This window comes from Centroberyx affinis, unplaced genomic scaffold (genome assembly GCF_046629955.1).
Source record: "Centroberyx affinis isolate AG114_WGS23_722 - 3 ecotype Tasmania unplaced genomic scaffold, CSIRO-AGI_Caff_v1 ptg006362l_1, whole genome shotgun sequence".
Classification (NCBI taxonomy): domain Eukaryota; kingdom Metazoa; phylum Chordata; class Actinopteri; order Beryciformes; family Berycidae; genus Centroberyx; species Centroberyx affinis.
In genome coordinates this window covers 1-15,270 of record NW_027283231.1, presented here as the reverse complement: position 1 = coordinate 15,270, position 15,270 = coordinate 1, and the positions used below count along the sequence as shown (strand labels likewise).

General features: G+C 39.8%; 2 protein-coding genes across 2 annotated transcripts in view; both read right to left on the bottom strand.

Moving 5' to 3' along the window:
• grb14 (growth factor receptor-bound protein 14) overlaps positions 1-4,462 on the bottom strand; it is a 31,385-nt gene extending 26,923 nt beyond the window's left edge. The window contains exon 1 of the mRNA XM_071512588.1: positions 4,402-4,462. The gene's annotated coding sequence lies outside the window, so the exon portion shown is untranslated. The remainder of the gene's footprint in view (positions 1-4,401) is intronic.
• Positions 4,463-5,419: 957 nt separating this feature from the next.
• On the bottom strand, positions 5,420-14,555 carry LOC139638452 (cordon-bleu protein-like 1). The gene is made up of 11 exons (XM_071512590.1): positions 14,162-14,555; positions 13,826-14,051; positions 13,620-13,664; positions 13,436-13,530; positions 12,987-13,223; positions 12,730-12,859; positions 10,069-10,291; positions 9,884-9,972; positions 8,234-9,702; positions 6,124-6,273; positions 5,420-5,958 (listed from the first exon to the last, which is right to left on the bottom strand). The coding sequence occupies exons 1-11, from the start codon at positions 14,387-14,389 to the stop codon at positions 5,908-5,910; spliced, it is 2,943 nt and encodes a 980-aa protein (XP_071368691.1). The 5' UTR covers positions 14,390-14,555; the 3' UTR covers positions 5,420-5,907.
• Positions 14,556-15,270: the final 715 nt, after the last annotated feature.

Here is a 15,270-nt window from a genome sequence, read left to right as displayed (position 1 = left end):
TTTGTCTGTGAAGCTGACCAATAACAGGTTCAAGTATCAAACCCAAATATATCAATTGTACATTCAAAGTTTCCAATAATTCCCAACATCTAGGGTAAGCTGATGACAACATCACACACACAGCAAAAATCAAGAAGACCCAAGCCAACCTGGTTAGGCCTAAAGTGCATGACATCCACACTGCCCCCTCGCCTTGAATGTCTCTCCATAGTTATTTCAAAGCTACCCACACAACAGAAAAAACTAGAAGTAACTGCCTCGCAGTTGTATGCCTCCGCCAATAAACTTATTTATTTTATTATTAGGTCAACTTAAAGGATTTTGGTGTCTGCAAAAGTAAGTAACAGCACTTCCGCCGTTTTTGTAGAATGACCCAAGATCGTTTTCTCAGCTACAGTGGTAAGCAAAACATTATGACGTCACAGTGAAGTTGACCTTTGAACTTTTGGATATAAAATGTCAACACTTCATCATTTTATCCTATTAGACATTTGTGTGAAATGTTGTCATAATTAGCGTATGAATTCTTGAGTTATGGCCAAAAATGTCTTTTGTGAGGTCACAGTGACCTTGACCTTTGACCACCAAATCAGTTCATCCTTGAGTCCAAGTGGACATTTGTGCCAGATGTAATGAAATTCTCTCCAGGCGTTCCTGAGATATCGCGTTCACGAGAATGGGACGTACGTCATCTGAGGACAACCCGAAAACATAATGCCTCCAGCCACGGCTATCGCCGGCGCGGAGGCATAAAAACTCCCATATTACTGAGGACATACACACTCGTCAACCGTGACAGTTAGTTGGCACTAGTGTCAAAAGACTAACTCCCTTTAGAAAGATACAAACAAACAATCAGAGAGAGAGAGAGAGAGAGAGAGAGAGAGAGAGAGACTGAGCTCTGCTCCACTTTTCTATGTTTGAAAAGAAAGTGTAAAAGTGATAATTCTAACAAATAAAATAAACACAACTAAGATGTATCTCATATGTGTACAATGTGGCCGACTATAAAGAGTTTTTACAAAGTCAAAGTTGATTCAGGCATCACTTACATGCAGTCAGCTACATTGCATCAATGCCTTCACCTCCACTGGGGATCAAACTGCAAATCCCCTGCTCAGCAAAATAAGAGTGAAAAGTTACATTTTAAACTGGAAACCTACATGTTTTGAGATTCCTGTTTAGCAAAGGCTACTGTTAACAAGCACATATTTTTTGTGATAAGCCGTGACCTACTTGGCTCTATGAAAACAAAAACAAAAGCCTAATACATACAGCTCATTGGTTACATCCTGCACCCATTACATACCTGTTAGCTCTTACATTTTTCATACAGTGTGAGGATACATTTATCAGTGAAGTCCTGCATACTGGGTTCATCATTTGTTATCATTAATGCAACTGTGGGATCAACAGATATCAAACCAGCCAATCAGGAAAGATGGAGGATCATTAATGACATCACCAGTAGCAGCGAACTCTCTCTGACGAGTCTGACGAGCCATCACTGATCTCAATGCAAATTTGGGATAAATAGATATAGATGATCCGAAAACTATTAGGTTCTTCACTGACATCACCAACCGATGGGAAACACTTAACACATTTCAGAATGTGTGATGGTTGTTAGCAAAATATTTGTTAAAAATTCAATAATGGATACAAATATGTAATAGCTTCATTATATGTTATTTGTACGTACATTATTTCACCATTTCTTCATTTTAAAAACAAAACGATTGGCAAACAGGATTCAAAAATTCCATTCAATAGTGACACAGGTGAAAAAAACAATGGATCCAGATAGAAATGGAGAAATGAATTAGACAATTCTGACATAGTTACTACAACTGATGGCACAACATGATAGGCATGACAGCCAAGCGACCAACAACCACGACAATAGCCGGTCTCAAGCACTAAAAACACAACAGTCGATCCATTTTGAAGATCTGAAAAGCAACCTGAAATATGCTAAATGCTATTGAGATTGAGGTAACTGCCACAGATATAAGTGAATGAAAGTGAATGAGTATCCAAAATGAATGGAAGTCAATGAACACTGTCCCCAAAATATGTCCTCCTTACACACCAAGATAGAAGCTCTCCACCTAGTGGTGAACTTAAAAATGTAGGAAAATGTGCTCAGTCCTTCAGAACCAGGAGTTAAGCCTAGTTGTACTAAGTTCACCACGAATGTTATTGATCATATGCAAGAATATTAACTTTTCTCATTTCAGAAATGTAGACGGTAAACTGTAAAACTTGGACTTCATTCTGATAGCTTACTTTGAGTCACTTCACATGCAGGAGGATGAACAGTCCTCTTTTATAAACAAATCTACAACAGTGCTCTCCTCTGTCTTTGCTATGAGTGACATGTGAGACCTGAATTCAATAAGCTCAAGTTCTTATATGAGAACCCCTCCCAAGTTCAGCAGGTACTGTAACATGGCTGTGGCACTAACATGAATTTATGAGGAGATGGCTGGCATCAACATTTGCCTGTGGGATTTTGTGCCAACATCGTTTTTCATTGACATCATGCTTACGGTCAATATATGATCATGTTTTGTTTTTTTGTTTTTTAAATCAGGCAAACATCCTTTGCTAAATGCTGTCATTAGCGCACACTCCCTAAATATATTTTAAGCCACACATTCAAGTGGGGCTCACTTATGGACATGCTAGAAACAGTTATTCTTAGACTGTCACGTAGAAACATAATTGCACATTAGAAACACTGAACACATTACACACTGTCTCACTTATTTGACCTTTACAGCACAACTTACTCTGCAGTCTGACCACTTGTCCTGCCTCAGCTGGCCTCACACCAGCTGCCTCGAGAAACCTCAAAGAATAGCAATAGTAATACTTAATACTTGATAACATGTATGGGGAACTAGTATACAGCTGTATGTTGCTAAATAAATCTATGAAGTTTCATTGAAATAAAGTTCTGATGCTGTTATGCTGCATCAGAGCTTGTATGGTTGTGTATGGTTTTGTGTGCATGACTGCACAACCAAAACAACTCATGCTGCTGGATTACAGTAATAGGCAAAGCCTTGTGACAAAACAGGTCAATGTTACTCAGCACTTTTACTGAAACTCCATCCTGCAAGTGTCTTGGCTTTAAAGTACAGAAAAATACTGTACTTTAAAGTACTATTCCCTGGAGCATTTAATGTTAAATAACACAGCTATTATGTACTGTATTTAATGCATGTTGTCATCATTATGTTTATTTATTGTTTATTTAAAACATACTTATTCTCTAAATGCTATGGTGTAACCTAAATAGTCTAGCTGGTCCAATATCCGATATCATGTAACATTTGTCTTCCTTATGTACTGTTTTATTTCCTTTGCATTGTTTCATCCTTGTTTTATACTATCTCATATGATATTATTTAGTATTATATGTGATATGCTCTTTTGTAAAGTGTGTTGGTACTTGTGATAATGCACTTTAAATAAATTGCACAGTACTAGATAAGCTGAACATTCAGCCCTAATGAAAAAGAAAAATAGTAATTCCATTATAATTTCAGAAAGATACTATACAAATGCCACGCCAAAACTATAAGTCCCTATATGGATAGTATAGTGATGTTATAGTGATACTGTATGATTTAAAAGAAACACCATTAAGTATGATAAGGTCACTATAAACTCACTATTAAGTAAGACACACTGTGAGACACACTGTCAGTCCCTGAGAGCGTTAATTTAACCCCTCAGAGTTAAATTAACGCTGACAATTTTGTAAGCCACTGAAATTTCATAGTTATAGTAAACCGGACAAATGCAGGCTGTGTTAACGTGAAATGAGTTGCGTTTATTTTTATAAACCAGATCCCTCCTTATCGAGTAAACGCTAGGAGGAATTGCCTATATTGAACATCAACGAGGTTTGCCTACGTAGGCTATCCATTGTTTATAAACGTGCATGGCTGTGTTGGAGAAACATGACCTTTAATGAATTTCAACAAGTGCACATATTAAGGCTATTAGTAATAATTATAAACAGCGTCGAAATATTTCCAGTTATAAGATGCCAAAGTTAAGTCCGGGTGTCCCACTCCTCAGGACCTTATAGGTCAAACAACTATGTTGATGAGGCTGGAGATGTACAACCGTCTAGAGAGTGTGTTTCTTAGCATGGCTAGTTTTCATTTCCCAGATGCTATTAAAAAAATTGTCTAACTGCAGCAAAAAGGATGTAACAGTGAGAATGCTGACTGTTCCCCTTTCTGCACTCTCCTTCCCACAATCATTATAATAGATTACAGCTATTTTTTGAATACAGACTCAATGTCTGCTCGAAATGAAAGGCAACTAGGCTCTGTGGACTTTTTGATTAGCATAACCTACTAGAGTTGATATAATTCTTACCTCATGCCTGCTTAAGTGCAACTGCCTTTTTGAGCCTCGCACCCTGGTCTTCATATCGCTGGTCTTGTCAGGAATGGCACTCCTTGTCTACACGTGTGGGACAGGTGTTACAGTCTACTGAGGCGACGTGCTTTGCGTCACACACAGACATCACGTCTTACCTGTGTACCTTGCCGAGCAGTGGCGTACACAGACACTCTAAGGGGCAGGGGCAAAAAATGAAAAGGGGGCACCTCTTTTGCCCGCATCAACCTGAAGCCACCTAGGTTTGGGGGGCATAAGTGCATGCTGATATAGCCCCCCAACTGGGTTGGAGTGAATATTAATTAAAATATAAAACATACACACACACACTCAAACCTGGGTAATAAGTCTAATTCAGTTTATTTCGTGTCATTCAGCAACAATACTATACTTTCTATGCCTGTTCATTTATTTTTTTCCCTTGCATGATGAATATGAAGTTAAGTTAGCTTTCCTTGCCACTGTCTGACTCCCCAGTCTGCCTCTCTGTTGTCTTGAGTCCCTCTAGCTGCCTTCTGATTTACCTTCTCTTTGGCATCTTGCAGCCACTCGCTATATAATATGTATAATGAAAAAATAATGACAATAAAAGGATGCTCTGATGAAGGTGTACTACCGAAACGTGTTAGCAGTCATGGCCAAAAAATAAACGTCTGTTTGTTTTGTCTTTTCCATTATAATATTGGTGTGCTGCTTTTTTTCCAACTTGAACTCTGATCATTGAAGTCCAGCACCCAGCTATAAAGTAGCCTTTTGGAAGAAGCGCACCTGTTTCTATTTTGTAATGAAAAAATAATGTTAGCGAATGAGAGAATCCGAGCTACTGGGCTAAGAAAGTTAGCAGCAGCCCAACCCCCCCCAGCACGTGCCTGTTGCCGAGAGTACAATATTCAGCAGGCTACAACACCAAAGGATCTGTTTTCGGCAGTTGATGCACGAAAGACAGTCTGTAAGGTCTATGTATAAAATGCAGGCAATGAGAGCAATGGTTGTGAGGCATCTTTAATGATAAAACCTTTATTCATAACAACACTACTTGTCCTACTGTACATGTCAGTGTGTGTCTGCACATAGTTTCATCAAAACCAAGTGTGTAATACTTAAATATAGATTTGAAGTAATCTAAGAAAGTTAAGTACCACATATCCAGTATTATTAAGATAGTGAATTTTCTGGATAAACTCAATAATATTACAACTCAGTAATTCAGTCTAATAATTTATAGAATGGTTCTTAATTAATATGTCTTGTCCATTCACACCAGTGATGCATTAAATGCATGACAGTCATCACACAAAATAAAATAGAAGCATTAAAATATGCAGTTCAGCCAAGAATAACGTTACTTGATAACATATGGTGTGAGAAAATAAAATCAAATTACAGCAATTAATAATCATCAAAACACATCCTCTTTTCATATGTACACTGTTGCTGAGACGACCAAAAGAGGTAAAACAAAAGCCAGCTTCTACTTGTGTGTCATGGGCTAATGGGCTCTGGCAAACACATAGAAGACAGGACGGGCTCTTCCTGGAAGGAAACAAGATACAATAATGTTCATTTTTTTCTTTTTCAGTGTGCATTTGTATTGTCCAAGCATGTATACAGTAATATATCAGACTGTTGCTATTTTCCACAAGGAACCATCACAACATCTTCAAACAATCACACATCAATATGTTGTATTTTGCTTACAGTAGATGATATATTTTCAGAAGGATTAAGGCACTGCTGCGGATTGCTCTCTCCTTCCATTTGAACAATCCCACCAGGAGATGCTGGTTCAACCACTCCTCCCTGTAGTGTGGGGCCTTTGTCTCCATCCACCTCTCTGTTGTCACTCTCCTGTGTATGGCAGAGAAGAGACACAAACCGTGCAATCACTGAAGACTGAGTTCTGAGTGTGCCAGTCAACATAAAGCAGCAAAAAGAAAGAACACCCTGCCGTACCTATTTTACAGGTATTTTAAGCACCTGCAGAACAACATTGTATACTAATACAGAGTCCTTCAAGATTAAACATGGCAAGAGAGCTCTATAGATTCTATCATCATGAAGCTACAGTGTTTCTACAGCTTCATCTTAGACTACGTATGGCTCTCAGGAAGCAGACAGTGCCACAGGTCAAGGTGTTTAAGAGGAGGGATGAGCTGTAGACACAGTTCTTTGGCAGAGAAAAGAGACGGATTGTCTGCACAATATAATGCAAAATGTAGGCTAGACGCAAAACCTCCTGTGTGAAGGGAAATGTCTCTTTAGTATATAATAATAATAATGCATGGGTTTGCATTACATCATGCGATCATGCCATCAGACAATCCTTTTTTTTTGACAGATTTTTTTTTTTTTTTCTCACCAGCACCAATTGTGAAACATACTTTGGATGTGCATCCACGCATTATTCCATTAAGTTACAATTCAGGCCATGTAGTCAGCCTCACTGTTGTCCCTATAACAAAAACTTGTATTTCAATGAAAGAAAGCCATGGTCTTTGGTTGGAATGAATACCTGGAGACTCTGGGCCCTCCATAGCACATGGTTGCTTATCCCTGATCTAAGGCATTCAATACTGTTGAACAGAATACAATGAAGGTCAAGTTGATCACTATTGGTCTATTAGATCAGGATGTACTTTGGTTTGTTATTAGATGTCAGTAAAGGCATGAGCGTGAAGGTAGGTTATATTTAAGAAACACATTTTTTTACCTGTATTTCATTCAAAGTCTGTTTTGTGTATTGAATATATCAAGTCAGTGTCTGCACATGCTGGATATGTTCAGCAGACTGAATTGAGACGTGTTAAAAACACTCATCATTGTACATTGCATGCCAGGGCTGATTGGCCATCTTTAGGTGCAGTCATAGTTATACCATAATTCAAAAGGGCATAATGGAAAAGCTACTTCTGTATTTACTTTACACGAAAATGTGGATTACAGTATAGTCTTAAATCCCAAGAGTAATTTCTGCTGATCGCTAAAGCTCAGATAGAGATTTGTAATAAAGCCTTCATGATCTCTGTCCCTTCTGCGTGGAACAGCCTGCAGAAAGAATTAAGTTAAGGAAGTGGTTACTCTTACTGAATTTAAAATAGTTGTTTGGACTATGAAAGATAAATGTAGTGGACACTGTTACGAGGACTTACGAAGACCACAATGGAAATAAGCCTTCTTGATTTTATTGTGTGTTGAATTCCTTGACAATTTTATATGTGTATGGTTGTGGCCTAAGGGCCTTCAAACCTATGTGTATTTTAAAATCTGTCAAAATAAAATCAATCAATCAATCAATCAAACACTGTCAATACTTTTAAGTTTATTTAGGATTGTGCCACTTATCTCCTCTTTCTCTAAGCTCTCCATCTCTCCCCTTCTGTTTCTCTTTCATTCTTTTCTGAGATTGTCTATGAATTATTATTAATAACTGATATACTGCTACACCAGATCTCCTTTGTAAAAGAGATACTTGATTCCAAAGGGATTAACCAGGATAAATACAGGTTAAATTGGCTAATGCATTAGAATAACAAAACAAAACAAAAAACTGTGTAATAATATTAATAATTTGTGTCATTGTCAGTGCTGACCCAAGTGGACTTGGGAACATAGCAGACAGTTCATCTTAAAGCCCTAACTGTTTCAAGTCAAAGGGTCACAGGAACTATTATGAATAAATGTAAAAAATCGATTTGCAGTTACAGTGGAGATTAGAGTGGAGACCAGTCCTTTGCTGCTTCCATCTTGTGTTAGATATTTAAATATAAAAATGCTATGCTATATAACATGTACGTGCAACAGAACTCACCTTGGACTTAGAAAATCCTTTTGACTCTTTGATTGAAAAGTGACCTGCAACTGGAGAGAAGGGAGGTGACCCTGGTGAGGCAGGTGACTTTGGCCCATGGGATAAGGACTGGGTCCTTTTGACAGCAGAGGACACCGCCTGGGCAAAGCGGGACGGGGTGGTGGGAGAATAGGGTCTAGGGGCTGCAAAGCTCCTCAGTTTGTCCAAGCTTAACCCTAAAGCTGGCTCTTTAGATGGCAAACTGCTTTGCCTAGTCACTCGCATGACGGGTACATTCTTGTTGTCATCCTCTTTCCGGCTCGGCTCAACGTGAGTGCCCCCTGTTGTCTCCTCTTGACACTGCACAGGAGGTGGATGAGGAGGAGGTGGCAGCTTTGCTCTCTCTAGACTTCCTTGAGCCTCCCTCTGGCCAACTCCAGGACTGGCACTGGCACTCTTGACTGCCGCTGAAGTTACATAATACCCAGGTGTTCTTTTGTGCTGTGCCAAGCGGAAAGAACCAGGCTTGGGTTTAGTTGCGGGTGGAATTTTCATCTCCTTGACCTCTGCTGGTGAACCTGCTTGGGATCCCCCATTAGATGGTAATGAGATCTTGTCATCTGCTGCAGGTAAACCTGTTGGTGTCAACGGGGAATGAGTGGATTCTGGTATACTTCCGTTAACAGTGCTCTGGGTAGTAGTAGTGCTATTAGACGTCAATGAGTCGTCCCTGGGTGTTGTAGACTGCAGCTCTGGTTGTTCCACTGAGACCTCCGGCTCCGGCTGTTCCTTCTGTGCCATGCTGCACTCCTCCAGCTGAAGAGAAACAATATCTATTTCCTTTTCTAGAGCCGCAGCAGGGGACTCCAGTGTCAGCTCAACTTCATAGTATCTCAGTTTCTCCAGAGATTTCTGAGGCACGATAGTGTATGTTGTCATCCCCACTTTGGGAATGTAGTCCCTTGTCAGCTCGTTGGAAGGCTTGGGCTTTGGCTCAGAGTCTGTGGCATAAACAGAAGCTGCCTTTGTTATAGCAGGGGCACACGGTGTTGACTCTTGGCATGATGAGGTCTCTGAGGTGTGAGATAAGGCAGGTTTGAGGTCAGGGGGGTTCAGCTCCTCCGTGAAAGTGGCCATATCTCTCTTCTCCCCGACAGATCCAAAGCCAGGTGGCTTAGCTGAGGAAGGAACTTTGTCCCTGTGTTGTTGTGAAGGCATAGGGAGTGTGAAATCAGTTTGCACTTGAGCATCCTCTCCAGTGGGGCATGATGTGCTGGTGGCCATTAGGCTCTCCAACCTGTCAGTCTCCTCCCAGGGGGTTTCAGTGTTTGCCTGAACAGAGACCTGTGCTTCTGCATCCTGCATTACAGGCTGGGCCAGTAAGCGAGGGGCGCTACATACAGTACTGCTTTCACCTTTGACACTTTCAGTTGCGGACTCTTCACATGTGGGCTGCTGACTCACATCTTCAACTTGACATGGACCACTATCTGTGTAGACCAAAAGCATTTGTGATTTAAGACAAACTTGTTTTCATTTACTTTGAGGAACAACAACACACATAAACTTAAAAAGCACATTATGGCAAATTCCAAAAAATATATTTGTAGTCATGTTTGAAATATTTGAACAGACATGACGAATGCGAGTATAATCCAAGTGTAAACCCACCAATATCTTGCAGTTGAGATGAGTCCGTCTCAGCAGTTGTCCTCGGATCATTGTGCTCTGCAGAATCATTCACTGCACTCTGCATTTGACTATAGGATGCAGACAAACAGGGTGCATTCAAAGCATTGCAAATACCATCGAAAAAAACATGGCTTAGCTATGGGAAATCTTACGAGAGTTCGTACTTGCCATCTGAGGACAGATCACCAGACTGATCTTCCCCGCTGCCCTCGATGGACGGCGTGCTCAGTATCTCAGTGTCTGGGGACGGGGAGTGCAATGAGACATCAGCTGACAAGTTGAGACTGCTGTCCTCTCCCTGGGTGTCACTCACAGTTCCAGAGATTACGGAGGCAGTTGTCTCCTCTTGCTCCATAATCTCCTCCAGTGTGTTAGTAGCTGCACCCTCTGTAAAACAACAGCAAAGAGAAGCTCAGGTGAAGGCATTGTCCATTGACTCAAACAGGCGTTACAGGTGAAATGTTGCTAGGTGATCAGTGGACTATTCAAAATCACATTAAATTCACATTGGTAAGGTCAGACTGTTGCCAGTAATGTATAAATAACTGAACATAAACGTATACTCTCTGTTTAACTCTAATTTAACTCTAATTCCTTCAATAGAATCAAATTATTGTATAGCCGTCCCTCACCCCTGTTAGCAGGAAACTTTGATATTGAAAGCTGTTGGTTAGTATCCTAAATATTAATTTCCCTACTCATGGGTAAACACTTCCATCTTTTCCAATAAATACTTCTTGCGATTGAATTCCGCTTAATGAAGTAACATTTAACTTTTTTTTAGTAACTTTTAACATCTCATTCTCCCATGTCTAGCTCTTCATTCAGCACTTCAAGGGAGAGTGACACAGAGGAGCAGAGAGCAGAAGGAATATTCAAGGCTACTTAAACAAAGCTAGAGCTTCAGCCTGTGATCTCTATATCAGCTGAGCAGCATTGGGATGTTGGGGGAACAGCAAGAGCCAGTGATCGTTCTCTGTGAGCTGAAAAATCAGGAGCAATGGGAGTGGAGGGAGATGCTGGTGTATAGATGCAGAGAGCAGTCAAATTTCTATGCCGACACTTTTTATTAACGAGAACTGGGAGACATGCTGCTAGTGGGTGGACTGGACCCTCTTACAGAATAGCTAACAGAGGAGCTGTGTGATACTGTGCATGACGCAATAACACTGTACAAACATGTAAAGAATGCAAGAAACTGAAAGACAGAGGCATATGATAAGAGACAGAGATGAAGTAAAAACATCTTCCAATGATTTAAAAATAAAAAGAATAGTTCACAAGAAAGCTGCCATCTTTAGGGGTCATCTGTGGGAGATACACTATGTTTTTTGCAATGATTAGATTGATTGAATGCTGATTAGAATGCACTTTGTTAAAAAAAAAAACATATATATATAAAATATATCAAATTTATAAAAAAAAAAAAAAAAAAAAAAAAAAAACATTATTTAAGGCTGTAAGTGCACTAGTGCTCTAGATAATCTAGCTCCTATGTTTATCACTTCAATAATGTAATCCCAAAATAAAATGGTATGTCTGATTATCAGAGTAAGATTACTAAGAGTATTTGTAGATACTTTGTTTTTGTATTACACTTCTGAGTGTACAGGATTAGTGAGGTTTACCACATGAGACAATACAATGAGTGCCAGACGTGATTAGACAATCACAGCAAAGTCTATGAAAGTGAAATTAATATATTGAACCAACAGTATCTAAATAGTACTGATATGACAGACCACACCCATTTAATACTCCAAACAAGTTAAGACAAACAGTTGAACAGTTGAGCAACAGCCAGAACTACACACACTCAATTTCATAGTAGGAGCACAATTTCGCAAACTTTCTGGTCAAAATGTAAAAAAAATAAATAAATAAGATAACCTTGAACACACAAATAAGAATTTTACATTCAACAACTATAATAAAAGGTAGATATTTAGAGGAATACTGAGGAATTTAGGTAAACAGTAATTTGGAATGTGCGAACACTGAGCCTTTGAGTGTTTGAGCTTATATTGAAACAGTATTTTTTTCTCAAGTTTAAAATGTACATTTGATGGTTTGATGGCTGTGAGACAAGACATTTTACAGTATTTGTATAAGCATGAATTGCTTAAGCATTTCCAGCTAGATGGCATGAGTCTGTTTACTGAAAGAGGAGATACACAAAGAAAAAAGAAAGTCTGCCTGAAGAAAGTCAATACATGTAGACACAAAAGGTAAAGAGCAGGTGGAGGAGCAAGTGAAGAAGTAGGCAATCACAGACAGGAGTTGACATGCTTGAGGTTTGAAGGAATGAGAGAGGCAGCACAGGACAGGTAGAGGAAGATGGCAGCAGGAGCAGTGCAGTACAGATTCTTATTCACTTTCCACTGATGATTCAGAGTCTGTAAGATTAAGCAAAGAGCCTACTTAATGAAATCGTGTTCCATTCTCTGACTAGCATGCAGTTTCCAAAAGATCATAACTGTTCACTCTAACATAAAGTCCTAAAAGCGCAAATGTTCTGTATTCCTTCAGTTTCAAATGGTTACTGTTTTATAATGACCACTAGGTGGCACAAGAGCCAAATGAAATTAAAAGACTAGCATTAAGCTGCAATGTTTGCAAAGGCATTGCTTTGCTATGGTGTTTAGTTGTTGACATTGAGACCAAAGTACATGTCTAAATATCACACATTGAGAAATATTAAATTTTCTTCCCGGCAGTGAAACAATCTAAATAAAGACAGACATCAGGCTAGCAGAATGCAGAGTGATCATGACTCTAATATCAAACACTAATAAACATAGGGAGAAATGTAAACAAAGACAAACCTTGCAAATTCCCATCTAGAGGAGCTTTGTCTTGGACAGCAACACTAGGGGATGTGGGGGGTGGAGGAGCCTTGCGTTTGGTTCTCTTCAGCGAAGACTCTGCTGAGGAGCCGCGACTTAAACCAGACATCTACATGACAACAAGATGTTACTGAGTAATATAATCAACACATCTAAACACAGAAATCGTTCACGGAATGAACATTCATACAGATAAATGTTTGGAGAGGAGTCTTGTCAATAATCGGTCCACTCACCTGGTCGCTGTCCAGTTGGGCCTCAGGTTCAGAGCTGAGTCTCTGGCGAGTGCTGAGGTCCGAAGGGCAGCTCTGGGACACAAGGATCGGGGGCTGGGGTGCTCGTCTCTTCTTTGGCACATCGGTGGGCATCGTGGGGGAGATGAACGGAGAAGAGTTCGAGCTGGGCAAGGCCATGCTGAGGGGTCGAGGCTTGCTCACGAGGACTGGAGAAGCTGGGGCACTGGCTGTCATTGCCTTTAAAAAACAAACATCCAATCAGAACATGATAAGAGGCCTGTTTCCCGAAAAAGCACAGTGCATGTCAACCAATGGCAAACCTAAGCAAACAACCCTCCCTCTGTACACTAAAACTGATTTGCCAATACAGCAGTATCTGTACATAATGACACAGTAAATCTTAAGATAGGCAAAAATTAAACACTGTTGCATTATTGAAAAACACCTACCTGTTCAGGTTTTTTTTTGCTTTTTCTAAACATGCTGAAGAGGCCTTTGTTTTCTTTCTCTTTCTGGTTTTTATCTTTGCTCGGTGTAACTGTACCTGCAAGGAATAACATTGTGAGATGACCTTAGTCAGAATTCTGATAGTGCTGGTGATATATATTTCATATAGCACACAGATTGAACTACCTGCATGAGTCGGTGAGGCTGGACACACAGGACAGGCAGGCTGGTCTGCAGAGTCAACAAGTGTGAGATTGGGAGCAGAGCAAATACAACGCACAATGAATAAGCTGAAGAGCTATAAAAGAACAGTGCATAGTCAATATGCTAAAGCACAAAATGTCACGCAAGAATATGCAGCAGACTTGATCTTTTAATAGATCAGTACTTACCTTTTGTGTCTCTTGCATAAACCTCCCTTATCGCATAATCATTAAGAGAACTGGACAAATCCATAGGGCCCAGGGATTGGACATCTCTCAACAGCACTGTCGTCTCCACGTCAAACTCGCATTTCTCACAGATGGCTGGTAAGAGTTCAGCCAGCGGAACTCGAGGATTGACTCGTAGTATTGTTTTCTGAGTCTTTTTATAGTTTATCACCATCCGAACAGTTGCCTGGAGAATACAGAAAATGCCACTTTGATGTACTGTAATACATATAAAGTTTAAGAGCATTAATAGCAAATATTTATCCGACAGGAAAATGTCTCAAGCGTGTACAGTACCTCAGGCATCTGAGGGCCTGTCTTCTTATTCTTATCCTCCACTCCTTTAGGTTTAACTAGGATCTTCTCTGCCTCCAAAGTTCCTATCAGAGCGTTGGGCTTGAACTTGATGTGGTTTCTATTGGCGGTGACCAGCTCTAAGGTGTGGCTGGATGGGTTCAGGTGATACTTTGCGCAAAGCATCACTAACAGATCCATTAGGGGTTTGCTGAAAGACACAGCAGACATGACAAAACAAAACCAAAATGAATGTTGGCCATCAAAGGGAGGAAGGGTGGTGAAATCCGGTTAGGGGCCAGTTCCACAATGCAAAATAGGACTTCCTCGTTAAACCAATTAGGGGACTGATGAAAAATATGATTTGACATGCTTGATGTCACAGTGGAAAAAAAGGACCTGGAAGCAGTTGTGTCTAGTCATTCATTACATGCTTTGTATTAGCAATAATTATGTGAATGCTTTGAGTTAAAAAGATAGCTGATTTCAGTGTATTTGTAATAAAAGTTCAGCTTAAAGAAGTCATGTGCAGAATGTGTGCTAATACTATACCATACAGTAATTTAACAGTACAGTAGCAACAGTAACCGCATGAAGCTTGCCTCCAGTTCAAAAAATCCTGACACTGAGAGAGCTGTTGAAATATAATGCCATGAATCTAATCTTTATAATAATGCATTCACTGTGCTGTGCGGGCCCTTTGAACAAAATCAGAAGGAGAAAAGAAGGTGAAGAATTTGATGCTTAATCCCTTTATATTGAATTGGTCTGAGGCATTTCTCAAGAGGCCAAGGGGCAAAAGATACCTATGAAGGAATGTTTGTAAATTGTGTGCATTGTGAGAAAGGGATAATGATATCTTAAGTAAACTCTGCTGATGGAAAGTCTGAGCTGTGTGAGAGAGTGAGACTCGTAGAAGGACACAAAGACCTTGTACTGAAAAACTTCATTGACGTGGAGATATGTTGACACATGTTGATCTGATTAGGTGGTGTAGTCACAGTTGAAAACTTCAACCGTAAGATTTCCACTTACATGTGTCCGCATTGAATATCCTAACAATTTACATGTATTCACAAGATAAACCATGAAATCTGACATTAAATGGTGCA